We start from the raw sequence: 26,194 nt of genomic DNA on the forward strand, positions 1-26,194 counted from the left end.
TCCTGGTTGATTTAGTCGCCACCATCCCATTTGGCACGAGATGGTGCGTGGCTGCGTGGCTACGCTAGTAGTATCTATGTGTCTCTGATGGGCGGGTAGATATTTGCTTCGTGACCAGCAGGGCTGGATGTGGGCATTGTGCTCGTGTATTTATTTGCACGGCCGTATTTCCATCGACGATGAAGAGCCACCGACTTATCATCGAGAGACGCTTGGAATCCGAGGGATCGTATCAACTCGTCCGTGGCTCGTGAACTCTGGGGTGAATGGACGATATTGTCGACGACGACGGTGCCGGTGAAGTGGTGAACGAAGACGAGGAGACCCAGGATGAAGCCGAGGTCAATGCAGACGAAGAATCCGACGACCAAGCAGATCCAGACGACGATGACGAGGCTGGTGAAGACAACCCCAACGACGACGGAGCCTACGAGATTGACCTGGGTGCTGGAGCTGAAGACGATGAAGAAGAGATTCAAGAGGCCTCCGGGGATGACGACCGCCAGAGCGATCAAACCCAAGAAGAAGAATGTGAAAATGAGGAACCCGAACACGAAATGCCCGTTCTGGAAGCTGAAATCGCTCGCGTGCTGGACGACGGGTGCTCGGTGGTGCAGCTGAAGCTGGAGGAGCACTTGCTGACTCAGAAGCATCGACTGGCTCATTGCGAGCAACAAGTGCAGAGCGCGATCAAGCAACGTCTAGAACGTGTCGCAATGTACGAACAGTTGCTGGCACAAGGCAAACGTGAGCGCAACGACTTGCAAACGCAGGTGGAGATACTAAACACAGAGCTACGGCGTGAACAGGAGCAGCGAGCAGATGAAAGGGAGTGGCTTGCAGAACTTTGGCCCGACAATGTGCCGCTCCCCACCCTCTTGCTGCCGATCAAGAAGGCCATCGATGCTCGTCGAGGTGTAGTTGCTGCAGAACCGGTGAAGTTCGTAAAGGATCTGAGCGATGATCAAGGGCGCAGGCGCCTTGAAGCGCTGATGACACGGCGAGTTGAAGGAGAACGCGTTCGTCGACAACTGGAGGAGGTTGCAAATTGGAAGCTGGTGCTGCCTGAAAACCCAGAAGACGGTGACGGGCAGGTGCCGTACTATACGAACACGCACACAGGCGTAAGTGTATGGGACGCACCCGTTGCTATGCTGTTTGAAGCACCGCCCGGCTGGAACATGGCCACAATGGACTGGGAGGAGAGTTACGGGCTCGAGAACTTCTATCCTGGTGCTCAAGGACGAGTTCCACGACTGAGTAACATGCTAGATGATGAAAACGACGTTGAAGGAACGGATAGTGAAGGTGAAGATGCAGCTGATAGTGGTGCAAAAGTAAACGTTGATGAGGAAGAAGACGAGGACGAGGAAGACGACGCACCGATGGATCCCATGCCAGCCCGCGAGCGCTTCGAAGAAGAGATGAAGCGCTATGAGCAGTTGAAAAACGAGGTACAGCAGAGTGCCGCGAAGCAGAGATCGCTGGCGATGGAGGTGCTGACAGCAAATCGAGAGCTCTTTGAACAAGAACAAGAGGTTCTGAAGGAGGAGGATGCCGCTGTGATCGCAGTCGAGCGTAAGCGGCGAATTGCCGAGAAGGAGGAGCAAGCCGCCGCGAAAGCCAAAGCTGAAGCTGAGCAGCGCAAAGCGCAGCAAGCCAGCACGGGTAAAGCTAGCGTGGTGCCAGTGTTTGCTCGAGACTCCGTGGCCAGGAAGGGCCTCACCCTCGCTGCGGATGACCAAGTATTTGAGCAAGAGCTCCGTGATTTCGCCGTGGCGCAGCGAGTTGATAGGTTGTATCTGTCTATTCCATTGACAAGAGATCCACGCGTTCGTGAGCGCCATCGACTAGAGCCTGAATTTGTGCATACGAAGCACGTGGAGTCTCGGGTGCTGGAAGCAGAGAAACTCGAGTTTGACCTGCTCGAGAAGAGCACTCTGCGCCACGAGGAAGCTGCGTCTAAAGCTGCTGGGCTTCGGGAACTATGTGAGCAGATTCGGGATCAGCAGCGCAGTGTCGAGGAAGAATTAGTCACAGTCGAGACTTCGATTGCTCGGCTGGAGGCGGAGGCCGCACCGCCTCCGGAACAACCACGACCTACTGAAGAAGAGCTGGAGAGAGCTGCTGGGAGATACCTGACGGTGGAGCCGCTCTCTAGCGATGAGGAACAGCAAGAAGAGAATGGAGGAGAGGAAGAGAACGAGAACGAGGACGATGCCAACGCCGAGTCGGCGTCTGCATTGCATGAAGATGCTGAAAAAACGGAGGACGTAGCAGAGGAGCCTGCACCTACAACCGAGCAAGTTGATCATTCTGTTAGTGCTGCATCTGAAAACGAAAGCGCAGAGACCATTCCAGCTGATGCTCCACCCGATCGTGTCGACGATGCCCGTATGCAGATGGACGAATCCGAGTTACGTGAGCTCAAGGCATTCACTGACGCTGAGTTAGCCTGGCGACAATGGGAAAAGGCTGAGAAGACTCGATGCACCAAACTAAACAAATTGTCGGACCGACACTCGCTGTTGACGACGTCGCAGAAGCAGCTTGCAGTGGATTTGGCGCTCTATGAAGATGCAGACGCTCCGTTCTTTGAGCGTTTGAGAGACTTGGAAAAGGCGGCCAACACTAGGATGTGGGAACTTCAGGCTCAAACCCAAGTGGTACGAGCTCGGTTCGTCGTAGAGCGTGCAACTCGTGAAGAGTCTGTATTTCAGATGCGTGACCGACTGAAGGAGCTCCAGCAGCAACTCGAGGACGCCTACGCATTACCATTGCAAGCGATACATCCGTTGGAACGAGTTGAGCTCGAGGTACAATCTCAAAAGCAGGTCGAGTCACTTAAGAAGCAGGAAACCGAGCTACAAGCACGATACGCCAAGGAAGAGGAGGCTAAGGCCCTTCTGATCTCGCTGGAACTGCGATCATGTGACTACACGGATGCAAAGCTCCAGGAGGAGACGAAGTTGTTTGCAGAGAAGCAGGCGCTCTGGGATCTGAATTTCACGCTGGTGGACGAGCTTCAGAGTTGTCGTCAGACCATCGAGCGGCTTTACCTGCTCATGCAGCACGAGAACGATGACGAACCGAAGTCGAAAACTGATAATGAGGGGGAAAACCAAGAGTCTCAAGCAGATCCGGAGCACGAAAGTCCTGCAGCTACTGATGAAGACGCGAATGGGGACGCCGAACCTTCGCCAAGAGAACTGTACGAAGAAAACGCTCGCGTATTCGAGACGAAGCTTCAGTACTTGCAGCAAGTGCGACGGTTCTTGCTCATGTGCTACGACCGTGAAGACCGCTGGCGCGAGCTGGCTGCCACTACCTTCGTCAAGGACACGACGTCAGATGAATGGATGACTAGCATGCAGTTGTCACGGCAGGAGGACACGCTGGGGCTGCTGCAGACGCAACATGAAGAGCAACAACAAGCACTCCAGCGACAAATCAAGCTGTTAATCAAAGTCAAGACTTCATTGCAAGCGCAGATCGATGACTTGAACGCGAAAATGCGTCGCTTGCAGAGCGACTACCAATATGCTAGCGAAAGAGTCCGTTTGCAGACCCAAGCAGTCATCAAAGCTCTCCGCGCTGAGACTGAGGAGCACAAGGCTGTCCTCGAAAAGGAGAAGCTCAAGTTTCGTTCAGACCGCGAACAGCTTATTCGCGAGCACGACATGATTCGAGAGGAGCTCGAGAAGCGACTACAGGGTCTCGACGACGTGATTGACAAGCAAACGCACTGGCTAACTGCGGCCAAAAGGGAGCTGCACGCACAGCGAGTTGCCAACGAGGAGCTACTGAAGGCATACCAGTCGCTTGAAAAGCGCCGTGCAGCCGAGGTTAACGATATGCGCTTTCGCATCTCCGCGCAGATAAAGAAAATCAACAACATCGAGATGTGGAACTTGTCCATGAAGATCTCGGCCAAGGAAGCCCATACCGATTTCATCAACATGCAGAAAGATATGGCGAAGCAGCAACAACAACACAAACAATTACAGCGCGGCCTGAGACTCCTGAATTGGCGACACCGCGTGACAGCTCAAACAATTCTAACGGACGTCAACTTACTATTCTCCTTCTTCGCCGACGGGATCGCGATCCTAGCTGGAGCTACTCCAGAGATCAACGATACCCTCCGAGAAAATGCAGGCATTGAAGTGCTTGCTGCCCTTGCACGACATTCGAGCCAGCAGTCGGTACGAGCAATATGTGCTCGTGCTCTCGGGCAGCTGTCGTGGAATGCCAATGTCACTGCGAGATCGTTGGGGTGGAAAGCGAAACAGAAGTGGTTCCAATGGATGAAGACACAGTCCACTGTCGTGTTGGACAAACTCTCAGCGTCAAAAACGGCATTCGATGCTGTCGCCGAGGAGGGAGCGACCGAAATGAATTGGCTAGCCGATCCCAGCGCCCCCATAGATGACATTTCTGGCGAGAGTGATCACGATTTGAGCTCCAAAGGGGGCAAGGACAAGGCTAAGAAGCTGTTGTTCACCGAAACGTGGCAGCAGTTTGATGAGAAGGCGTTTCCCGATACCAACGTGGCCAACCAGCAGTACATGGGGCTTTCGTCCAATGTACTCCAAACCATTCTGGATCTGTGCAGATCACCTGATACGGACAAACTGGTCAAGCGCAACGCCTTGCATTCGCTAGCTCTGATCGTGCGAAGTTCGAGGAATACTTCGATCATTGGACGACTAGATGGTAGTGTCGCGCTGTTGGTCAGTCTGCTAGAGCGCAAGTCTGACATGACAAGTGATGAGGACCCACAGGTTGTGCGTCACGCAGTCCAAGCACTAGCCAACCTGGCATATCAAAACGCCTTCAACCAACAGCTCATCTTTACACAAGGCGGCATTCCGTTGCTACTTCGCCTGTGTGATAGGGCTGTCAGTTCAAGTGACGCGCTCGATGCGGACGTTGATTTGACCCTGGCAACTACGCAGACCCTTTCGCACCTCTCACACGACCACGTATTATCATGCCAGGCGATTGTTGAAGCCCGCGGCATTTCCATCCTTACGAGACTGTGCAATTCGCCAAGGATCCATGATGCCATTGACTTGGAAGTCTACGAACTCATCCAGACGTACGCTTCGCAAGTCATTGCCAATGCGATCACGCTGTTAGATCAAGAGGATAGCGAGAGCAATCACCGATCGTACCGCATTGCTGACTTCATTCTTGAGGAGCAAGCAGGCCTTCCTGAGTATTCCAGTGGTGTTGGCCGTGCCAACGAGAAGCCCAGCCACGACAATCAGGAGCAGCACAACGACGAACAACATACTCAACAGCCTCCGAAGCACGCAGGCGTCTCAACCTTCGTACTGATGTGTGCATCGTGCAACCGCAACGTGGCTTTTCACGGCGCGGTTGTGCTAGGTAGCATTGCCCAGCACGATGCCATTCGAGGCGCGATCGGAACAGCCAGCGGAATGGATGCGCTCTTCCTGCTTGCGGCTCGCACCGAGGACTTACCGATGGTAGCGCAGGCTACTTGGGCTTTAGCAAACCTCACGTGGAATCGTGACAACCAGTACCGCGTCGCGCGTTACATCGACCGCCTTTACCAGATCTGCACCCTCGGCTCCGGTCACACTGCGCTGATCTCGCTCAATCAAGAGGAAGCTGACCAACAGCACGAAGAAAACCAAGACGGCGACGACGTGCAACCGGAGGACCCCGCTGCCAAGGCACAACGCAGACAGCAGGACGAATTACTCACGCGGCAAATTCGTGAGCACGGATTGTGCATCTTGGCGAACTCGCTGTTCTACAACGATGCCAACCGCCAACTAATAGCGTCACACGGAGACTGGATGCAGCTTCTTGCGCGCAACGCCCTCGAAGCTGATGGCGCCACGCTGGAGAATTCCGCTCGGGCTTTGTGTTCACTATCGTACAGCGACTCCATCGCTCTGAGTTTGGGGTCGTCAATTTTCGTCGATTCCCCGAAGAAGGCAGGCACTAGCAAAAACGCGAAAAACTCGATGACTGGACTACACATTTTCATTCGCCTGTGCGGCCGGGCGGGTAACGTGAGTGTGCAGCAACACGGTCTCTTCGGTGTCATCAATATGTGTCTCCACGATTCTAACAAGACCAGGATGCTCGAGATCCCGCACGGAATCGATACCCTGGTAAACCTTAGCGGACACAATAACAAGGAGTTAAGCGAACCAGCTCTCGAGGCGCTGGAGCTGCTGGCCGACCTGCGTCAGCTGAAGCAGGACCACGGGATTTCTTCAGCTCAGTCGTTCGAGTCCGTCGACATGAAGAAACTCATCGCGTTGCTGTCGGACGCCACCAACCCGTCGCTCGTGGCGATGATTAGCGACGCAATCGCTGACGAAGTCTGGAAAAGACCAAGCGCCCAAGTCAGACTCCGCAATGAGCACGGTCTCGAAAAGCTGCTTGAAATCTGCGCGAAGCCTTCGCCTCTGTTCCCCGCTGCTACGTCCGGTAGTTCTCCTGCTACCGCCGCCGAAATCGAGCGACGAGTGCGGATTTCTTGCTTGTGGGCGCTGCGGAACACGGTGGCGAGCAACGTACGCAACCAAGACCTCGTCGGTGCGTTGGGCGGAGTTCAGCAACTGGTAAGTGTCTATGACCGGGAACGACAGAGCGAAGAAGTGGTGGAGGCTCTGCTGGCTGCACTGGTGGCTGTGGTCATGAAGCACCCGCGGAACAGTCAGCAGCTCGTGCAATTCGGACTCGACATGCTCATCACCTTGGCCGATGGGACCGAAGACGGCGACAGACTCGAAGAAGATCGACACAGTAGAGACCAACGAGGAGGCATCCTGCCGCCGTTGAACCCGTCCGCTTCAACTCGTTCGACGACAGCGTCTCCTGCCAAGCGGGTTGACTCGAGCACCTTCACGTTCGTAACCAAGACGGAGGAGAAGCAGCTTGAAAACGCAACGCTCGCTCGAGAGCTTCTGCATCTGGTCGCGCCATACAACACTCGGGATGCCGCACCGGTTTCTCCAGACGCAAAGGTGAGAAGGATGCAGCAACTGCATTCGTTGTCGGCTTCGCCCGTGCACAGACGCTAGCGAGCTCTGCGGATTTGTTAAACGTCCTGGCCACGCACGAGAGATTCACCAGACTATCCACAGTGGGCACCAAGCACCATTTTGGGCGATCCTCGATGATCACCACCATTGATTGTCAGTCGAAGATGGAATTCCAGCGCACAGGGGCAATGAAGATGATCTACACGTCGTGTTACGCATATGCGGTTGTACAAACCCTGCTTAGTCTTGTTGCTGATGCCTTTCCGTTCGACAACAAACCAACTCGGTATCCGTAACAACGGTCCTTGCTGCTGCGATGAAGAATACTTAGTTGTGCATGGTCTCCAGGTACTCCTTGCTCTCCGCCAGCTCCTGGTCCCGACGGGCCTTCGACCAGCCGAGCAGCTCGCCCATCATGTGCACCACGCGCGGGGCCAGCTCCATGCCCACGCCGCTGTCGATGAAGGCCAGACGCATGCGGCGGCCCAGGATGTCCGTCGCCTTCAGGGCGTACTCCTGGCGGACGGCGAACACGACCTCAGCCTCGAGATACGGGTACTTGGGGTGCAGGCGGCGCGGGTGGTCGCTGTGCTTGCGGTCCAGGAAGCCGTCCTGCTCGATCTCGGCCACCTGCAGAGCGCGCGTGCCGTAGTTGCGCATCAGGTGCTCGGCGATGTCCTTGTCCAGGTTGTAGTTCTCACGCAGGGTCACGGTGATCTTGTCGAACTTCTTGTTGCATACCTCGCCGATGCGGTCAGCGCCGATGATGCCCACCTCCTTGGTCTTGCACGGCGAAGCCTTGGCCTTGATTTCCGGCACAGTCTCCACAAGCTTGTCGATCGCGTCCTGCGCCATGCGGCGGTACGTGGTCCACTTGCCGCCAGCAATCGTCACCATGTTCGAGTCCGACACCTCCACGACGTGCTCGCGCGAGATCTTGGCCGTCGAGCCGTCGGCGTGACGCGGGTCCTTCACGAGCGGACGGATGCCCGACCAGGCCGACTTGATGTCGTTGCGCGTGACGTCCTTGGCCAGGTAGCGGTTGGCCTCGTCGATGATGAAGTCCACCTCCTCCTTGGTGGGGGACGGCAGCATCGTGATCTCGGACTGCGAGTCGGTCGTACCGGCCAGCGTTCCGTTCTCCCACGGCAGGAAGAAGAGCACGCGGCCGTCGCTCGTCTTAGGCACGATGAGGCCCATGCGGTTGGGGCTGAAGTGGTCGGGCAGCACCGTGTGCACGCCGGCAGCAGGCACGCAGATCTTCTCCTTCTTGGGGTCGTCCATCTGACGCAGCGCGTCCGTGAAGGGGCCGGTGGCGTTCACGACGGCGTGCGCCTTGACGTCCCACTCCTCGCCGGTGATGGAGTCCTTGACGTGGGCGCCGCGCACCTTGCCCTCGTCGTCCTTGATGAGGCGCACGACCTTGACGTAGTTGGCCACCGTGGCGCCGTTCTGCGTGGCCGTGAGCGCGATCGACACGTTCATGCGCGTGTCGTTCATCTGGCCGTCGTAGTAGACGATGGCGCCCTTGAGGCCCTCCTTGCGCAGCATGGGGAACTGGAACATGGCCTCCTCGGCGTTGATGTAGTAGCTGCCGGGCACGAAGCGCTTGCTGCCGGCCACCACGTCGTAGGCCTTGGCGCCCACCCACATGTACGGCACCTCCCACCACTTGTAGATGGGGATCATGATGGGCAGCGGCCGGTTCATGTAGGGCGCGGCCGAGAGGAAGAACGAGCGCTCCTCGAGCGCCTCGTTCACCAGCTTGAAGGCCGCGTAGTCCAGCTTCATGAAGGCCGTCTCCAGGTAGCGGATGCCGCCGTGGATGAGCTTCGTGGAGCGGCCCGACGTGCCGGCCGCGAAGTCGCTGGCCTCCACCACGGCCGTGTTGAGCCCGCGCGTGGCCGCGTCCAGCGCGCAGCCGGAGCCCGTGGCGCCGCCGCCGATCACCAGCACGTCGAACTGCTCCTGCTTGAGGCGCTGCAGCTGCGCGGCGCGCGAGGGCGTCTCGTACGGCATGATGGTGGAGCCGTCCTCGCACTGGATGGGCGCCACGAGGCGCTGCGGCTCCTTGGCCGACACAATGGCGGCACCCGAAAGGCCGCTCACGCCCACCACGCCGGCGCCCAGGCCGAGCGCCACGCGCTTCGAGGCGCGGCGGAACGCGAAGGACGCCATGCTAAGACTGGGTGAAAAGCTGAGAGTGAAGGTCGCTGCTGACGCACGTGGAGGCGAGTGCGCTCGAGCCGGCAAAATGCGAAGTGAAGAGCGACCGCCGGTACCGGCGTGCGGCCACAAACGCTGCGATCTGATTGGGCGGCTAGGACCCGGTTCCGGGAGTATCTTCACTGGGGATTACCCTGTTATGTCTGTCATGTGTTAATCGCACCAACTGTTGGTAGTTGACCCCATACAAACGTCGAGTCAAGCGCCTGCGTTCGACTTGGTTATGTCGAGCGTGGCTGCTTGGGGGCCGAGTGAGCAAGCAAGGTGCGCGTGCGTAGACGCTGATGGCATTGGGCCGAGGCGTGCTGGTGTCCACACGTCAGGCCGCTCGGTCGCCACTCGTGTCGACTCAACGCAGCCCGTTGAAGGAGTCGCCGTCGCGGTATACATTTTCCAAGAGAAAACGCTGCGACCGCTGCGTGTCTACGCGGACAAGTTGAAGAGGACCGGGGACACAGCGACAGATCGCCGTCATGGCGATGTGTGATTGCAGCTCGACACATGCACACTTGACGTTGGGCGACGATATCTTGGCGCCGGATTGCTGCCACTGCTGCAAAGCCCCGAGGATGGGAGAAACGGCGTCGCGTTGGACTCGCTCGCTCCATGTTCCGACCAAAGCGCTGCTGCCTGCGGCAGCCCCAGGCCGTCGCCCTGGGCGTTGAGGCAACTGGAGCACCAGTTACTGTCTAAGGTTGGCGCGACTATTCACCAGCTAGCAGACGCCGAAGATGCCCGGGAGTCGACCTCGCCTTCTGCTTGCGGCGTTGGCGCTTTGCTGCTGCCTCCAAGCGAACGTCCGGGGTTCCTGTCCGTCCAACTGCAATCGCCACGGCACCTGTGCAAGCGACAACACGTAGGAATCCCCCACGGAATTCCGGTGTCATTCCATTGTCCGCTGCTAACTTGCTAACGCCCGTTTAGCTGTACCTGCTTCCCGGGCTACACGGGCTACGACTGCAACGACCGCGCGTGCCCGAAGGCCTCGCCCTGGGTCGACTTCGCCACGGGCGACAATTCGGTCCGCTCCGTGGCGGAGGAGTGCTCGAACCGGGGCCGCTGCAACCGCGGCAATGGGCGGTGCGAGTGCGACGCAGGGTTTGCTGGTGTGGCCTGCGAGCGACTGCAGGCCTGCCGCACCAACTGCAACGGCCACGGCAAGTGCATGTCCATGCGAGCGATGGCTGCCGCCAAGAACGACTACAACCTGTTCTACTCGGCCACGTACGACACGCCCTGGGACGCCGACCGGATCTACGGATGTGTGTGCGATCACGGCTACACGGGCGTGGACTGCTCTCTCCGCCAGTGCCCGTACGGAGACGACCCCATTTCGACTGGCCAGGTTGACGAGATGCAGTCCGTTTCCTGCCTCTGCAATGGCTGCACGGGGACCTTCACGCTGAGCTTTCGTGGGGAGACGACACGACCACTGGATGGGAGCGTCGACACGGCCGTGACCCTGAAAGCTGCTCTTGAAGACCTGCTCACGATCCGAGGAGTCTCCGTCACACTGAACGGAGGAACTACGCTCTGTGACTCTGACGGCGTATCCGCACTCGTCACATTCACGTACGAGCATGGAAATGTACCAGCACTGGTTGCTACCTCGAGTCTTTCAGGGGGCACCAGCTCGCTTACAGTTGAAACGGGTGGGTGCGTCAGTGAATTAGTGAAGTAGAGGAGCTGAGTCGTAGGTCTGACCGGGCAACGTCGAGCGTGTTACAGATGGAGCTCAAGCCATGTATGGACCCACTCCACCACTGACAGTAACAGGAACCAAAGAGGTAAGGCTTAGAAATGCTAAGTTCATCATCTCTCCGTGAACAAATACTGCAGCAGGTGAGGTCACAACTAACTCGCGCTCTAACTGAGGTGAATAGTGGCTGGAATGCTCTGGTAGGGGGAACTGTAACACGCTCATCGGTGTGTGTACATGCGGGGCAGATTTCGGTCCCAGTGACGGTAAATTCCGGCGTACTAATGACGTTCACTTCGCTGAGACTAATGCTACCCTTGAGTAGGACTAGGAAACTCGGGCAATATTCTAGACTGCGGATATTATGGCGGCAGCGGATTGGCGATCTGCGCTGGTACAACGACATTGCCAAGATTATGTCTGGAAGTCCTTCTCCCACTAATCGACCCTCGTCTTATATTCCCAGGGATTTCTGGTTCGGTAGCTCGCTGCTACAATCATGGAAGGTGCTCGGGCGGGCCGCTCTATCGATGCATCTGTGATCAGGGATATGGAGGCTATGACTGTTCTCAGCCCCAATGCCCCACTGGGCGTGCGTGGGTGGAGGAAGCAAAGACAAACAACGTCGCCCATAACTCAGTTGTTCCGTGCTCAAATGTGGTACAGAATTTCCCGAATTGCTCGCCAAGGGCGGGTAGCCTTTGACAGCTGTATGCGTGCTACCAGGGTCTCTGCACTGGCGCAGGTACTTGTAGCTGCCTTCTCGGTTTTGAAGGAGCTGCATGCAATCGAAGTAGGTCACAATACTGCGGTAGTTTGGGTCTCCTGCTCTTCTAACGTGTGCTACAGTGTCGTGTCCGATCAGTAACGCAGCCGTCTGCAGCAACCGCGGAACTTGTCGGTCGCTTCGAGAATTGGCAGCACTCACCCCTACCGCTTTGTACACTACTGCCGGCTTCATCTATGGATCTGATCCCAACGCATTGGCAACTTGGGATGCCGATATGGTTCAGGGTTGTTACTGCGACAAAGTCCAGCTTGACAGCGGAAAGAGTGTGCGTTACTCAGGTTATAGCTGCTCCAAGAGTACGTTGTATCATTTGCTAGTATGTTAGCGGTGATTTTTTTGCGCAGTTATTTTGACTCTGGGTACTCTTTTGATGTTCAACAGTCCCGTGCCCGAGTGGAGATGATCCTTGGACGCCCAACCAAGCTGACGAGGTGCAGACCATCAGCTGTTCAGCCGATGGGGGGACCTTCATGCTATCATTTCGCGGCGAAACAACGCTACCTTTACCTTTTTCAGCGCCGCCTGCAACGGTGAAGTCTGCCCTGGAGCGTCTATTAACGTAAGTTTGATAATCTTCTGCGCAGACCTCGAGGACGACAATAATCGGCACTGTGTATACATTGTAGGATCACAAGTGTTGGAGTCGCGTATTCTGCCGGCACATCGGCTTGTACTAGCGCTGGGAACGGTGTGTGAACGATTTTGATTTTCGCTGTGGTTCGAACTGACAGTTGATGAGATTGCAGGGATGACTGTCACGTTTTACTCTCCATCGGGAGACCTTCCAACCCTCATCATTTCTGCAACAGCACTGACCCACTCTACAGCAACCGTGACGACCAACGTTGTCCAGACTGTTCAGGGCACCAAGGAGGACGTTGTTTGCAATAACCGCGGGAGATGCGGTAAGATTGTCGAACACAAAGACTCTGCTTATTAGAAATTGCCAACCGCCTAGTTCCCTATGTTGTCTCTCAGATGAAGACACCGGGACATGCGTGTGCTCATTATATCATGCCAGCAGCAATGCTCTTGGCGATTTCGGCGTACTAAACGACTGTGGCGCTGTAGATGCTTTCATGACACACGGTGAGCTTTAATGCTGGTATAAGCCAGAAGACAGATTCCTCCCGGCAAACTTCAGCATAAAAGTGAATCAAAGCCTTACTTTAAAATTGAATGATTGTACCGGATCACTTTACGGCCGAAGATCGATTGCCTCCTTCGCAAAACGACGCAAGTCAGTTTCGATGTTGGCGAAGGTCAACTTGGCGAACTCCTTCAAGTAGAAAACCCCGAGATCTGCCACGTCTCGACGACCATAACACGGTTGCCAGTCTGGGAACTGTGGCGGTGCGCGATACGCGTCAATCAAGTACATCTTAGAGTCTGCAGTTGTGTTGAACGAAAGCAAATGTGTCCAGATGACTGGGTCCGGGTAGCCATCTGCCTGCATTGCTCCAAGCGCGTTAGGGTCCTCTTCGGCTGCATTCCCGAACCGACTGTCACGCTCCCCCGTTAGCTTGAACTGGTTCCTGTGTAGAAACAACATCTCTCCATTTGCATCGTGCTGCGCCATCGTCATACCGCAAAACGATCCGCCAATTACTCGGCCCGCCATAGCTGGAGGGATCTGCACCATGTGGAACGAAGCATTCAGCTTCATCCACGCCAAGCGGAATAAGTCCTTATCTCCATAGACAAGGTCGAGTTTCTGGAAGTAGTTGGGCTCGTGAAATGCGTAAAAGTTGACGAGTTCGAGCGGCGCGCTGTGTCGAACGCGATCCACAAGAAGCTGGCCGCTCTCCTGTTCGAACATGTCGATAAACGGCAGGTCGAGCAACTCCCATAGCATCGAAGTATCGAAGAGGTTAAACAGCGTTCGGGAGGGTTGCCAAAAATCTGGCCAGAACACGGCGCCAGTTGTCACGAACTCGGGCGACTCGAACAGAAAGCTCGGGTCTCGGACAGGCACGTTGTCGGCATCAAGGAAGAGCACACGGTCGAAGAAGCTGTTTTGAATGGCGAATATCTTTGAGTAGAAGCCCTTCGCTTGCGAACCACGCATCGGGTGGAATGAAATGCCACCAACGGAGATGGCGAGCTGCTGGAGCGGCGCGAACAGACCGCGGAAGTCTGCAAGTTCATCCACGTTGAACCAAATCTCGATAGGTAGGGTACAGCTCAGGACGTCGCGAAGGACGCGGACGTTAGCGTAGGCGCTAGCGACCAGTTTAGGGTATACTACCATGACGATTCCGTCACGCAGAGAATGACCGTCGGTATATAGGGAGACATTGGAAGCGATCCAGTTGTTCACTGCTTGGGCGCCCTCCACGTGATAATTGGCGAAGTCTGGCGCGTCTGAGCAGCGAAATTGAACGTGGTTTTTCAATCCGTTGCAGTGTCGGTGCATGACTTGAAAACGTTCGCCCGAGTCCAGATCCTCAACTTCGCAATATCCTGACACCTCCTGGGTGATGACCTCGCTGCAGTTTTTGTCGTTCTGAGGCTCCAGTGGACCACTAGGGTTGCACTCGCCAGTGGATCGCCAAGCAACACACTGAAAGCGTCGTGTCACCAGCTCACCTAGTGGCAAACGATTTGCTCGAGTGGCTTTAGTCTTGGTGGCCGAGAACATCCCTAGGTTGTCTTTGAGAAGATACCCCGTTCGATACGATGACCAAAGGAGGAATGACACTACGAACACAAGACTGGTTAGGACAAGGAGCCTGCGTGACAACCACCGCCAGCGCCGTGCAGTTGGGTGATGCAACTTGGAGCTTGTACTGGCAAATTTGCTGAGAAGCTGTGACATTCTGGGTGTCGGAGCGGCTGAGGACGCAGTGCCATGCTGAGTAGCGTAATGCGACTCACTTTTGCCGCGTGAAAGCCGCACTTGCATGTCCAAACTAGTGTCGATACAGGGTCAACAGACCAGGGGAGTTGATTGTTTGTCGTCGTTAGCGAATTGACCACTGCGCTTTTCTTGATCCGGAGAACCCCCCCGCCCGCAGGATCGGAGCGGTTATGCATTTTTTTTTATAAACTCGGTCTTACTGACCGCATCCGTTGGCACTAGGTTCGTTTCGGATCCAGCAAACTTGCTAACCGCTAACCTTGGTGACATTTACCAAGGTCGGCTATTATAGTGCAGGCAAGTACATTCAGCCCGCCCTAGCTAGTAGCAGCAGCACGATGCAGGCTGGTCTCTGGCGAGCACCAAACAGCTGTCGTTTTCGACGTTGCTGCACCCAACTGAAAAATGTGTGACATGCTACGAGCACCCAGCCGTAACCAAGCATGACCAACCAAACACAAACATGCCCTAGCAGCGCCCATGTACAGCAACGGACAGAATGCAACTGCCGACAAAACTAACTGTAAACGGGCGTGCATGCTAAAAGACGATGTGCAAACATATTTTATAACCAATCAAACCACCCAAAATCCTAGTTTTGATTCGCTCATAGAGCCGCTATTTCTGTACCAGTCACTTCGTAAAATGGAGGCCCCTCAGAGCCTCCCCCAGAGCCGCCCGCAGTTGACTTGCCACTGCGCCCCCTCTCGGACTCCCCGCCAGCCGACTCGGCGCTACAGCACGCAGAGGAGTCTGCCATTGCGAGTCTCGGAGGAGCTCATGGCAGTGCTCCAGCCACTGCAAAAAAACTCTACCTCCGTATGCCAACCATTAGACGTAGCCATCATGGAGCCTTTGAAGGCGAAGCTGAAGGCTTTGTGGTTGACTGAAAAGGCTAGCGCTATAACTGCAAAAGAGAAACGGCTAGCAACGATCAAGCGAGTAATTTCGATATGGGAATCAATCGAGGCCAACACAGTCACGAAAGCGTTTGTAACGGGGTTACACACACAAGTGACAACAGTCACTTGTGGACTAAATAGAGAGTTTTCGCTGCGGCTCCCATTGCCATTCCCACAGCAAAGTAAACACAAAAAGGGCACCTCTATGGGAAACCCCCTCCGCCACCCACAGAATTCGGAAATCTGTGGGAGCCTTCCCATTCCCAGAGTTGCCGCCTCCCACACGACCTCATGGCTGCAACGACTGTGGCTTCGAAGCCTGCCACCGAGCCACCTCGCTCCACAGCCCCACCACGCCGTAAGAACTACAGCGAAGAAGACGATGTCGCTCTGCTTCGCCAAGTGCTGCTTGACCGGCCTTTTGCTAAGCCACGCGGCAAGGTCATGCAACACTGGGACAGTCTTGCTGCAACGCTCGTAGCCTCGCCGGCCTTTTCGCGCAGTAAGCTAAGTGGCAAGAACGCACAGTCACGCATGAACCAGCTTGTTCAAACTCACCGAGAGGCGATGAAGGAGGCGGAGCTACTGTCTGGTGTGGCGGAGGAGGTCACGGAGAGAGACCAGCTGCTTGATGAGCTTGTAGAGCTCCTCGATGATGCTAAACAGGAGCAAGAATGCAAAAAGCAAAACGAACAGAAGAAGCGCGAGCGAGACGAGGCAGCGTCGCTTGTGGCTCGCCGGGCAGCTCGAACAGCGAAGACAGCTGCAATATTCCCGCCACGTCGAAACGAAAGTCGAACTCGGCGTCCACATCCGTCGTAGCAGTGATGCAGAAGCGGATGTTAGGCACGACAGGGCGCTCGACGGGCGGGCGATAGAGAGCTGCAACCATAAGAACCATGGCGTCACTGCATCCTGTGTCCTCGAGTAGAGCGCACAGCAGAAGAATCTCGTCCGACGTCATCTTCACTTGTTCAGGAAGCAAGGGGCTCAGCTTGAGCCTTCTATAAAGCATGACATGCTATTTAATAAGGTGATTTGCTGGGACTGGGAAACCGCGAAAAGTGGTTTTGATCTCCCATAGCCACACCTGAGAGACTATCTGGGAATGGGAAAGGAAAACTTGCAAAAACTCTCTAATATGATAAATACCAATAGCTCACGTCAGAAATACCCACACAAACACATGAGCACCAATGCAAGAGAAAGAGAGATACATGTCCGGATGCGATCGCACGACAGCGGTTACCAGCCAGTGGTACTGTGAATGAGCAACCACAAGTCCCAAACGAGTAACTTCAAGTCCGCACTTAAGTTGCGAATTCGCAACTTTCTGCCATCCATTCACAGAACCGCAGGAGAAGACCGCAGTCGCAGGGCAGGCAGGAGGTCGCTTTGTGTGAAGGAGCGTTGTGCAAGGACCTGCATTGACTTTATGTGTTCCTCTCCACGGTACGAAGAGGGGGAAGTTACGTTTTGATGATGTGCGTTGCTAAGATAGGTCTTGTGTTGTCTTATAGTCTGAAGTAAGGTCAGGAGCTCCTGGAATGATGCAGCGCCATTTTGGCGGGCCCGACGAAGGCTGCAGGAGCTTCCCGTTCACTGTGGAGGTGGAAAGGAGATGCAGTGCCAATACGAGGCACACACGAACCGGTCCTCTGATGGATTTGACTGCGCTGAGGTGGTGTGTACGGCGGCCACGCCGCGGCAAGGCTCGATGCATCCCCGCGAACTATCTGGGCATGCACGGTTACGGTAGGGCCATTATTGAATTGTACCATGATGGAGCTGAATGCTAACCTGAATCCTGGATGGGATTGTTTGCAGTTAGATCGTGTTGCAAGCGCGACCCGTAGAGCTGTACGCAAAGAACAAAGAGCTGACGACCGTGGCATTCAGGACCAATATTGCACCAGCAAGAACAACAAGGTATTGTAATTAATGAATGTGAGTTTATTTGCCGTTATGATCTTACTAGCTCGCATGCAGTTTTAGTTTTTGTCTAGTGTGTAGCCGTTCTGGACGGGACGGCCGGGAGCTTGCGTCTCACTCTGTAGTCGACGAGCTTTACTGGAGCCGCGGTAAACAAGCGTTTCACGCTTACTATTGCAGAGAAGTCCATGAATAGATAGCGCGTAAGTCAAGTGAATGCACGCAGCGTACTTTTGAAAGAAGCGGCAGCTGCATGATCGCGAGGACGTGTCGACAGTCCATCCCGTCGATGGCATTCCCTCCACTTCCATTCGAGCCAAGTATAATCCCTGCTGTGCAGTTACCATGATGGCTTCGCGTGTGCGAACAACTTCGGGGTCGAAAATGCGAGGGCATGGCTTTGAGACCACACGCACACAGTCTGGTGGGCTGCAGGTGCCAGCATCGTCATCGAGAAGATAGGCGATTCTTGATTGGCACGGCGAGTACTCATGCAGCAGTTTTGCAGCCGACAGCTCTTTGCAGCGCCTGGCCAGAGACTTGGGGATTGTCGGCTCGGTGGCGAAGGGTTTGTCGCTTAGGCTTTCGGCAGTGCAGCAGGTGAGGAACTGTCCTAGAAGAGCGCCCATCTTTAGCCTGGTGTGAAGCGTGTACTGACGCTTGAGAGTTCTGTTGTACTGCTCGACAGGATTATTGGTCGTAGCCCAGCCCCGTGGTGTGTGATACACCTGCCATTGCGTGAAGCGTCCAGCAAGCCATTGAGCTTTAAAATATGTAGTAAGTGCTGCCAGCTCTGGCACACCACACCACTCTTTCAGAACTCGCGCTTTGGTCACAAGGAACTCGGTCTCATTCAGGGAGAAATGCATGTCGTAGACCCCAGTCATTACCAGCTTCGCGTGCGCAGGTAGCAGGCCACGCGCCCTCTCAAATACTTTTGCACCAACGTGGTAAAAGCACGGGAGATACTTTACTTCAGCACCTTCGCCGAACACTCGGTTTGCTCCGTTGTACTGTGCATCGTCGGCGTCACCCATGACCATTTCAATCACCAGTTCTTTGCCGACCACTCGCTTGTAAATCTGCTGCAGCGCAGCAAACATCTCCGTGAAGTGTTCCTGCTTGAGCTGCGAGGACACAAACAGCGCGAGCAAATGGAATCCTCGAGCGCAATCCGAAAAGCCCATAACTACTGATGGATAGCCAACTTGATTCAGCTTAAAAGTAGCATCAGCATGCAGCAACAGAGAACCAGTTTTGCGGTCAGCTTGCATGAGCAAGCATCGCGAGGTCACTCCCATAATGAATGGCTTGTCGTCAGAGCCGTTGCCAACAGCAGGAAGGCCGTTAGCGTCCGAGCTCAAAGTGAGGGTGAAGCTCTCGTGCTCGTTCATCGTGCTTACGTAGCCAGCGCCCCGGATCAGCTCACGAGTTTCTTTCACGTAGTCGTTGCAGCCAAGCTTCGTGCTAGCGTAGTGCTGACAGAAGCGCTGGATTTTGGAGAGCGCTGGCAGTTCCTCAGGTGCCAGGTTGAACTTGCGCAGGATAGCATTTCGAATACGAACAGGCTTGAGTCCTTGCGCCGTCATCTCCTGCGCGACCACCTTCATCTCCGACGTGAGACGTGGTTCGGGAGCGGCGCGCATCTCAGTGACGTGCTCGCCTGTCTGGAGGATGTCGACAAGGTCAACCTTCTCGCAGGAGAGCGTCTTAGCCCTCCAAGGGCACTTTACGTAGGGGGCTTCCTCGGCGCAGGCACGTCAACTGCAGCGACGTAGGCGGTAGCGCATATTGTGTGGAGTGGTCACGGTACACACCGTGCACGGAATCAGCTCGCTCTTGGTGATCTTTGACGCCTTGATCGTCTCCAACAAGATGCTGGTGTCTTTTTTTGGAAAAGCCATGGGCGAGAGGAACCCAGAGGAGGGCTCGTGGCATCTTGATAGGTGGTAGGCGGATGAGGTGCGACGAGGGCTCGCTTCTTAGGCTTTCGAACTATGAAGGGTATAAAATGTGAGCGGTTGGGTGTTGGAGGGATGACTGGTTGTGGTCGATGTCCATTCCTTTGTACTTCTCGTACCTAGTTAGGTGCTACTGTGTGGTGTTTGGTTCCCATTGTGATGTTGGTATACACATGTCAGCTTTTTAGGTATTGATAGTAGTTTGTCTCACTTGTGGTTGACAACGGTCACAAGTGACAACTGTCACTTGTGCATGACAATTGTCACTTATGGTTTAACAGATAAATATCTGTTAAACGTTTTAGATACTTCCTCACATTGGTGTAAGGCCACCAATGGATACATTGAAGTGGGCCACCACAATGAGTGGTTTACACATACCCAAATATCCTATTGGTAGAAAGCAGCATCTTTCTACCAATCAGGGACATGCATATTGGCGGGGCTCTGACAGCCAGCCGCTGTCAACCCCTTTCATAGATGATAAACAGTTTTAGCAGATTTAGGAGGAAGATCAATTTACAAACAATACAGTTCTCATTTTACCTTAAACTAGCTACTTGGTGTTTTATTTGATTTATATTATATTTGTGGACTCAAGTATAATTAATTCAAATTATTAATAAACTCCTACGCTTCCTCATACACGTAGCGCGACGTGTAAGCTAAAGTAGTGAGCCAAAGTAGGCCCACTACACCTGGTAGCACTTTGTAGCCCGTCCAACGACCGACTACGTGACGTTCGTACAGGGTGTACGAACGCGGAGCCGAGAACCCCATGAGCACGGAGGTGTCCATGGAGAGCTCCAATACGCCTGCAACGCATGTTGCACGCGTGGATTGCCCCCACCTGTCGGATCCAGAGTGGGAGGCCCTCCAACGACTGTCAACAGTCATTGGGGAGGCGGCGATAGCTACGATGCTGCGTACGCTATCGCCGACAGAGCAACATGGTGTTGCTCTGGGGTTCATCACGAAGGAGCAGCGCGATGCTGCTTCCTCAGCAACGGCGTCGTCGGGGACGACACCGCGTGCTCAATCATTAAAATTGAGCGTGAGCAATTATGTAGGAAGAGAGGGCGAGCCGCTCCTCCGATGGCTTGTCGAACTCGACACAGCCATTGCGGCTCGACGTATCGTCGACCCGTTGTCAAAGGTTGCGTTCGCCATGTCACGTCTTGGGGGACGAGCGAGGAGTTGGGCGTACGGACGCCGACTCTCAGATCCTACGTGCTTTAGCACGTACGGGATATTCAAAGAGGAGCTCAGACAAGCGTTTGAGCCCCCGCAAAATGAGTTCCGGTCGAGGGCGGAATTCCTCGACCTGCAACAGGGTAAGCATGGCGTCCATGCTTACGCGCAGCGTGCACGGTACTTGGTCTCGAACATCTTGACGAACCCGATAGACGAGGCGGCTAAAGTCGTCACGTTCATGAAGGGGGCCCGTGAAGACCTATCTCTTCCGAGTGTACCCGAGTACTCTCGAAGCTACAATCGCCCTTGACATGCAAGAAGGGTTTAGCCTGTGGCAGGCTAAACTGCATGCAAACGTGCCGAGGCCGCAACCGCGTCCGGTAGTGAGCACGGGAGGTCCGGAACCAATGGACCTCTCGAATGCAACGACTGCTGGCCACCAGCAGCAAGGTGGCAATGTGCGATGCTTCCGTTGCGGAAGGATCGGTCACTTTGCACGGGAGTGCACAGCTCCCATGCCCCCTGGAGGTGGCCGTCGTGGCGATGCTAGGCATCACCGCGGACCAACAAAAAACGCGAACATCCAGTAGGAACGGGGCGCCCTACTGGTAATGCAGTCACGCGTGCCGACATTGGGCACGCGACACTGAGGACTGCAGCCCCCAGTGAGATCAGATCTCGCTGCAAGAAGCAAGATGACAGGCCGAACCTGGTCATCTTGAAGGTAACGTCGAAGAGAGCGAGCAACTCTCTTCGCGCTCTGGTAGATTCGGGCGCGTCGAACAACTTTGTTCGACTGCGGAGTTTACCGAGTCTTGACTTCGAGGAGGTAAAGGTACCTCGAAGTCTTCTGGAAGTTCGATTGGCAACAGGTGCCATCGTGAAGACCGAGAAGCGCGTCGTGAACGTGCGCTTCTCGTACAAACAACGGGTGTTTGTCGAACACTTTATCGTCCTGGACCTGGACGATAAGTTCGACATTGTTATGGGCATGCCGTAGCTTGCACGGCATGATCCCGTGATAGACTAGAAGAAGCGCACGCTCGTGCGCTTCGGTCGCGACTGCGCAACAGAGAGCGATGGCCCTGTTACCGCAGCGCACGCACCAGCAGGTGCGCGCGACTCGCCAGTCGAGACAGCGCTTAATGCCGCTGTCCCGGAGTGCCCAAGGGGTGCGCGAGGATGCACACAAGTGGGATCCACGTCGGCGGTGCTGCCGACGTCGGAAAATGAAGATGTGTCGGTTCCGGGAATCAACACTCGCGTTCAAGTACGCATGGGACAGTCCCTGACCCGAAGAGGTCAGGTCGACGACGACGCGTCGACTCCGGGAGTCGACGCACCCTCGGCGATGAGGGGCTCCGCCAATGAATGGCGTCGAGGTGACGAAGGCGTGTCAACTCCGGGAGTTGACGCTGCAAACAGTGCGGACGGTTGCAAACGTACCGCACTGACGCAATTTGCATGCTGTCGTGCAGCCGGGCTGCACGACGAAGCGCCATGCGATCAAGCCGGGCTTGATATCGCGCGCCCGCAGACAGGGTCTGCCGGCGAAGGGACACATTACCGTGCAGCCGGGCTGCACGAAGGAAAATGCGGTCAAGCCGGGCTTAATACCGCGCGCCCGCGGACAGGGTCCGCCGGCGAACAACTGTCCACGACCGGGTCTGGACCAGAAGAACAGCTGTACGGAGCCGGGCTCCGCACAACAAGAAGACAGCGCAAGCGGAAAACGCTGCGCAAGTCTCGGTCCGGGACCGAGACGCAACAAGAGCAGTCTGCTGGGCAGACTGCGGCGGTGACGCCGAATGTCAAGACGCTAAGCGTCTTGACGCGCACCGATACTGGATTCCAGTATCGTGAAATGGGACTCGCTAATCCTCCGACGAAGGCGTCGGAGTTGACTTCGCTTCCAGTCATGAGCTGGAAGCGCTTCACACGCGACTTGCACGATGGACGCATCGAGCAGGTCTGCGTTCTTTCGAACAGCGAAAGAACGGAGAGCGAGATTGAAGAGCCGAGACAGCTCTTCATGGGAAGTACCACTGAGAGTGAAGACGCTCTCAGTGCGAAGACGAGGCGAGAGCGCTTCGAGGAACAGGGTTGGGACTCGCTAAAGTCGAGTCCCTATTACGAATTGTTGAGGGAGTACAAAGACGTACTCCCGGAAGAGATTCCTGCGGAGCTTCCGCAGGATAAGGGCATTCAGCACGAGATTGACTCGCTCCACTATATGCCATATCGTTTGTCACAACCCGTTACGCTCGCTGTGCCAGCTCGCTCCACTACTTTGCCAACCATTTTTCACAACCCGTTACGCTCGCTGTGCCAGCTCGCTCCACTACTTGCGTCCCAACCCGTTCCGCTCGCTGTTCCAGCTCGCTCCACTACTACGCGATCGCGTTCGGTGCTCGAATGTCCAGCATGCTTGAAGGTTCGGCGTGCTTGAAGGTCCTGTGGGAGGTGCTTGAAGGTCCGGGTTCACCCCTGTCCAGCGTACATCTTGTATTTCGCGCGCTGTATTGCAAGATGTGTGTGGCACCCCGAATAGCAATATATTCTAACAGAGAGGATTTCGGCCAATCACAGAGCAGTAATAATATATTATGCATTTCTCCAGTCAACGCTCAGGCCCAGAAGGTCGTCGTCTATTAACTTTAGAGCACATATACATGTTGCTATGTCGGACACGAAGCGCACTGTAGTCCCTGTGCGGCGCTCGAGGACGGTGGGGTCCGCTGTGGCGCCCGACGTCCGAGCGCTTCCTCGCTCCACCGCGCGCGAAATTCAAAAAGGAAATGTGAAGGCGGAGTCGAAATCGGCCAATCACAGCACGAATAAAAATCACGCATGCTGTGTGTTGTAATATCGGGCAAAGATAAGGCAGTCGAGATGATGGTGAGATGCCATAGGGCAGGTTACTAATGCGCTAATGCAGGGCCGTAGGGCGATGCGCTACGACAGGCTGATGCCGCAAGGGCGGGATACGACGAACAAGAGACAGACACACCGAAGACTCTGTTAGTTGTAGGGGACTAGCCGAGCGTCGCCGCTTCGCGGCGGTGGGTGTGGGTTTGGTCTCAGTAGTATTGGCCGCCCGCCTCCGCTTCGCTCCGGCGGGCGATGGTTTCGTCAAAGGGATATATTGCTAAACTGAACCGTACTTGAAAAAGATATGGATTTATGTGATTATGAAATGTGTACCGCTCGATGTCTACTCTGCCTATGCATCTTCGAACATCTGCCTGTACACAATGTTGTCGGTGTATGCACCGTCGTCTTCCTCCAGCTCTGGATACTCGATCAAAGCCTTGAACTTGGACCTGGATGTAACCCGCGACAGCGCCACATAGAGCTGCCCGTGGGAGAAACAGGGTGTCGCCCAGGTTCTGGACAGTTTGGCCTTGGGCTTTGTTGATGGTCATGGCGAACGCTGGTACAACTGGAAACTGCTTACGTCGCGAGCGGAAGAGGAACTCGCGCGCGTCCCCATCGCTGACGAAGACGATCCTTGGAATTAGAACGTGTTGGCCGATCCGTTCTCCAGTCATGATGGTAGCATGAATGACGTGGGGCTCGAGCTGGACAACCCGTAGTCGCGTTCCGTTGCAGAGGCCCAAGTCGGGGTTCAGGTTTCTCATCATCATAATTGGGGCGCCTTCCTTCAATGTAAGCTTGTGTGAAGGAATACCGTTGATAGTCACCGAATGCAACACCTCCGGCTCGAAGAAGATTCCTTCGTTGTCGTCATCCACTGAATCCACGGATAGATACTTGTGAGCCTCCCCGGAGAGACGCTCCGAGACGGCTTGGTTGATGCGGTGCACCACGGCGTTGGTAGTCGTCAAGATGGTACTGTTGGCGAAGTACTCATCCGTAGCAACCTCGGGATCGTTGATGTCGGCGTACATCTTATCAATAATGTTCTTCAAACCACGTGGAACAGCTCCAGGTGTGATTTCTTCGTCTTCAATGTCGTCTCCTTCTTCGTAGATGTTGTCGATCAGCATATCGCGCGGAATCTTCACAAAGTCCCTGCCCAGTGACCTATTGACCTCGTGCCTACCCTCTCCGACTTGTAGGAGAAACTCCGAGAAAGCAGCGAGCTCTGCTGCGGTGCTTTCGTTACTTGCCGATTGTACACGCATGTTTTCCGTGACATTGAGCTGCCTGAAGTGTCGCCATAGGGTGGATGACTTAAGACACGCGTCGATGGTCTCTGCAGGTGTACCGCGCACTACCACCGGCAAAATCTGTCGGAAGTCACCCGAAAGTACAAATACTTTCCCTCCAAAAGGCTCCTGGTCGTTACCCATGATGTCGCGCAACGACCTATCGACCGCTTCGAAGGCGTGCCTGTGTGTCATTGGAGCTTCGTCCCAGATAACCAAACTGGCCCTCTCGATCAACATCTTCAGACGCGACTGTTTGTAAATCGCACACGTCGACTTGTCGTTCAGCTTGAGAGGTATCTTGAACGTTGAATGCGCCGTACGCCCGCCCATGAGCAACAGTGGAGCAATTCCACTCGATGCCACTGCAATCGCGATCTTCCCGGACAGTCGCACCTTTGCCAGGATATACCGCAGCAGAGTTGACTTTCCTGTACCTCCCGGACCGTCAATAAAGAACAGCGTGTTGCCTGGAACTGGCGCTTCGGCCGCCTGGATGATTTCGTCGTAAATAGCTCGTTGGCCGTCGTTCAGCCGTCTTTCTTGGTCCACAATGGCTTGAAGGGTAGAGTGCTGGTACCCCTCCAGTTCGCGTCGAATGAGGTTGTTCCGCAACAGCGAATCTAGCACCAGTCGCGGGTATTCATCCAGCTGAGGGAGGTCAAAGTCCGCCACTACGTAGCCACTGATTTGGAGCAGGTCGTTAAGGTCCTTGAGTGTGTGGAACCTGATCGTGTCTTCCTTCTCCTGTCCTTCCAAGTCCTCGTATGTGAGCGCGAAATCTTGTGAAAGAACCTCGTAGAATCGATCCCATAGCTGGCGAACCTCCGAAACTTGAGAATAAACAATGATGGTCGCGAAGAGCTGGCGGAGTTGGTACGGCATCTTGAAGGCAGCGGCTTCTTCCATACACGCAATACACTCTGCGTCGTCTTCAAGGTAGCCCAGTTTGAGAGCGGCCTGGCGGTACGACGCATACGTAACACCATCCACTGTCCGAAGCTTGGCAAAGGACTGAGGTCCCTTGCGGTGACACAGCAGTACACGCATTTAGAACCGCTCCATGTCCCGAGGGGTCACATGAACCATCCGCCCAAGCGCCGCTTGGTATTGTTTGCGACGAACCCATCTCTTTGCCTTGTCATCCCAGCGGAATAACTTCGGAATGTCTTGGTACACCATGGTCTTTGCAACTTGGTTCTCCGGGGCCTCACTCGCACACAGTTCGAAGAAACGGGTCAACATCGTGCGCCGACCGCGAGTGAGAACTCGATCCGGGTTGTCGCTCGAACGGAAGGTCACGAATTGCTCGTTCTCCAGGTGGATAGTCAGCTGTACGATGGAGTGCGTCTTGCCTTGAACGGAGAAGTCGAGAAGTCGCTTACATGCCTCTATCGGAGATATATATCTTGCGTTCAGAAACCGGA

At 55.1% G+C, this 26,194-nt stretch overlaps 6 protein-coding genes across 9 annotated transcripts; 3 read left to right on the forward strand and 3 right to left on the reverse strand.

Moving 5' to 3' along the window:
- Positions 1-266: 266 nt before the first annotated feature.
- IUM83_14090 (Armadillo-type fold) lies at positions 267-7,070 on the forward strand (the record flags this gene model as incomplete). Of its 2 annotated transcripts, XM_067938812.1 has the most annotated exons (2): positions 267-1,764; positions 1,823-1,854. In XM_067938812.1, 2 exons carry the CDS (start codon positions 267-269, stop codon positions 1,852-1,854), a joined length of 1,530 nt encoding a protein of 509 aa, XP_067787417.1. The 2 variants fall into 2 exon arrangements, with proteins under 2 accessions (XP_067787417.1, XP_067787416.1); XM_067938813.1 differs by having other exon boundaries at positions 267-7,070.
- Positions 7,071-7,358: 288 nt separating this feature from the next.
- On the reverse strand, positions 7,359-9,209 carry IUM83_14091 (Glycerol-3-phosphate dehydrogenase; the record flags this gene model as incomplete). 2 transcript variants are annotated; one of them, XM_067938815.1, is made up of 2 exons in its annotated part: positions 7,786-7,904; positions 7,994-9,209. In XM_067938815.1, the coding sequence occupies 2 exons, from the start codon at positions 9,207-9,209 to the stop codon at positions 7,786-7,788; spliced, it is 1,335 nt and encodes a 444-aa protein (XP_067787419.1). The 2 variants fall into 2 exon arrangements, with proteins under 2 accessions (XP_067787418.1, XP_067787419.1); XM_067938814.1 differs by having other exon boundaries at positions 7,359-9,209.
- A 779-nt stretch (positions 9,210-9,988) lies between these two features.
- On the forward strand, positions 9,989-12,846 carry IUM83_14092 (tenascin-like protein; the record flags this gene model as incomplete). Of its 2 annotated transcripts, none has more annotated exons than XM_067938817.1 (14): positions 9,989-10,113; positions 10,182-10,909; positions 10,986-11,044; positions 11,141-11,222; positions 11,282-11,350; positions 11,423-11,462; positions 11,530-11,616; positions 11,683-11,749; positions 11,806-11,853; positions 11,970-12,042; positions 12,128-12,305; positions 12,373-12,434; positions 12,493-12,651; positions 12,725-12,846. In XM_067938817.1, 14 exons carry the CDS (start codon positions 9,989-9,991, stop codon positions 12,844-12,846), a joined length of 1,899 nt encoding a protein of 632 aa, XP_067787421.1. The 2 variants fall into 2 exon arrangements, with proteins under 2 accessions (XP_067787421.1, XP_067787420.1); XM_067938816.1 differs by having other exon boundaries at positions 12,526-12,651.
- Positions 12,847-12,944: 98 nt separating this feature from the next.
- Positions 12,945-13,814, reverse strand: IUM83_14093 (Tryptophan--tRNA ligase; the record flags this gene model as incomplete). The annotated part of the gene is made up of 1 exon (XM_067938818.1): positions 12,945-13,814. One exon carries the CDS (start codon positions 13,812-13,814, stop codon positions 12,945-12,947), a length of 870 nt encoding a protein of 289 aa, XP_067787422.1.
- A 1,985-nt stretch (positions 13,815-15,799) lies between these two features.
- On the forward strand, positions 15,800-16,330 carry IUM83_14094 (uncharacterized protein; the record flags this gene model as incomplete). The annotated part of the gene is made up of 1 exon (XM_067938819.1): positions 15,800-16,330. The coding sequence occupies one exon, from the start codon at positions 15,800-15,802 to the stop codon at positions 16,328-16,330; it is 531 nt and encodes a 176-aa protein (XP_067787412.1).
- Positions 16,331-18,254: 1,924 nt separating this feature from the next.
- On the reverse strand, positions 18,255-19,086 carry IUM83_14095 (uncharacterized protein; the record flags this gene model as incomplete). Its single annotated transcript, XM_067938820.1, has 2 exons — positions 18,255-18,266; positions 18,331-19,086. The coding sequence occupies 2 exons, from the start codon at positions 19,084-19,086 to the stop codon at positions 18,255-18,257; spliced, it is 768 nt and encodes a 255-aa protein (XP_067787413.1).
- Positions 19,087-26,194: the final 7,108 nt, after the last annotated feature.

The sequence above is a fragment of the Phytophthora cinnamomi genome (assembly GCF_018691715.1).
Source record: "Phytophthora cinnamomi strain GKB4 chromosome Unknown Contig60, whole genome shotgun sequence".
In the NCBI taxonomy this organism is placed as follows: domain Eukaryota; phylum Oomycota; class Peronosporomycetes; order Peronosporales; family Peronosporaceae; genus Phytophthora; species Phytophthora cinnamomi.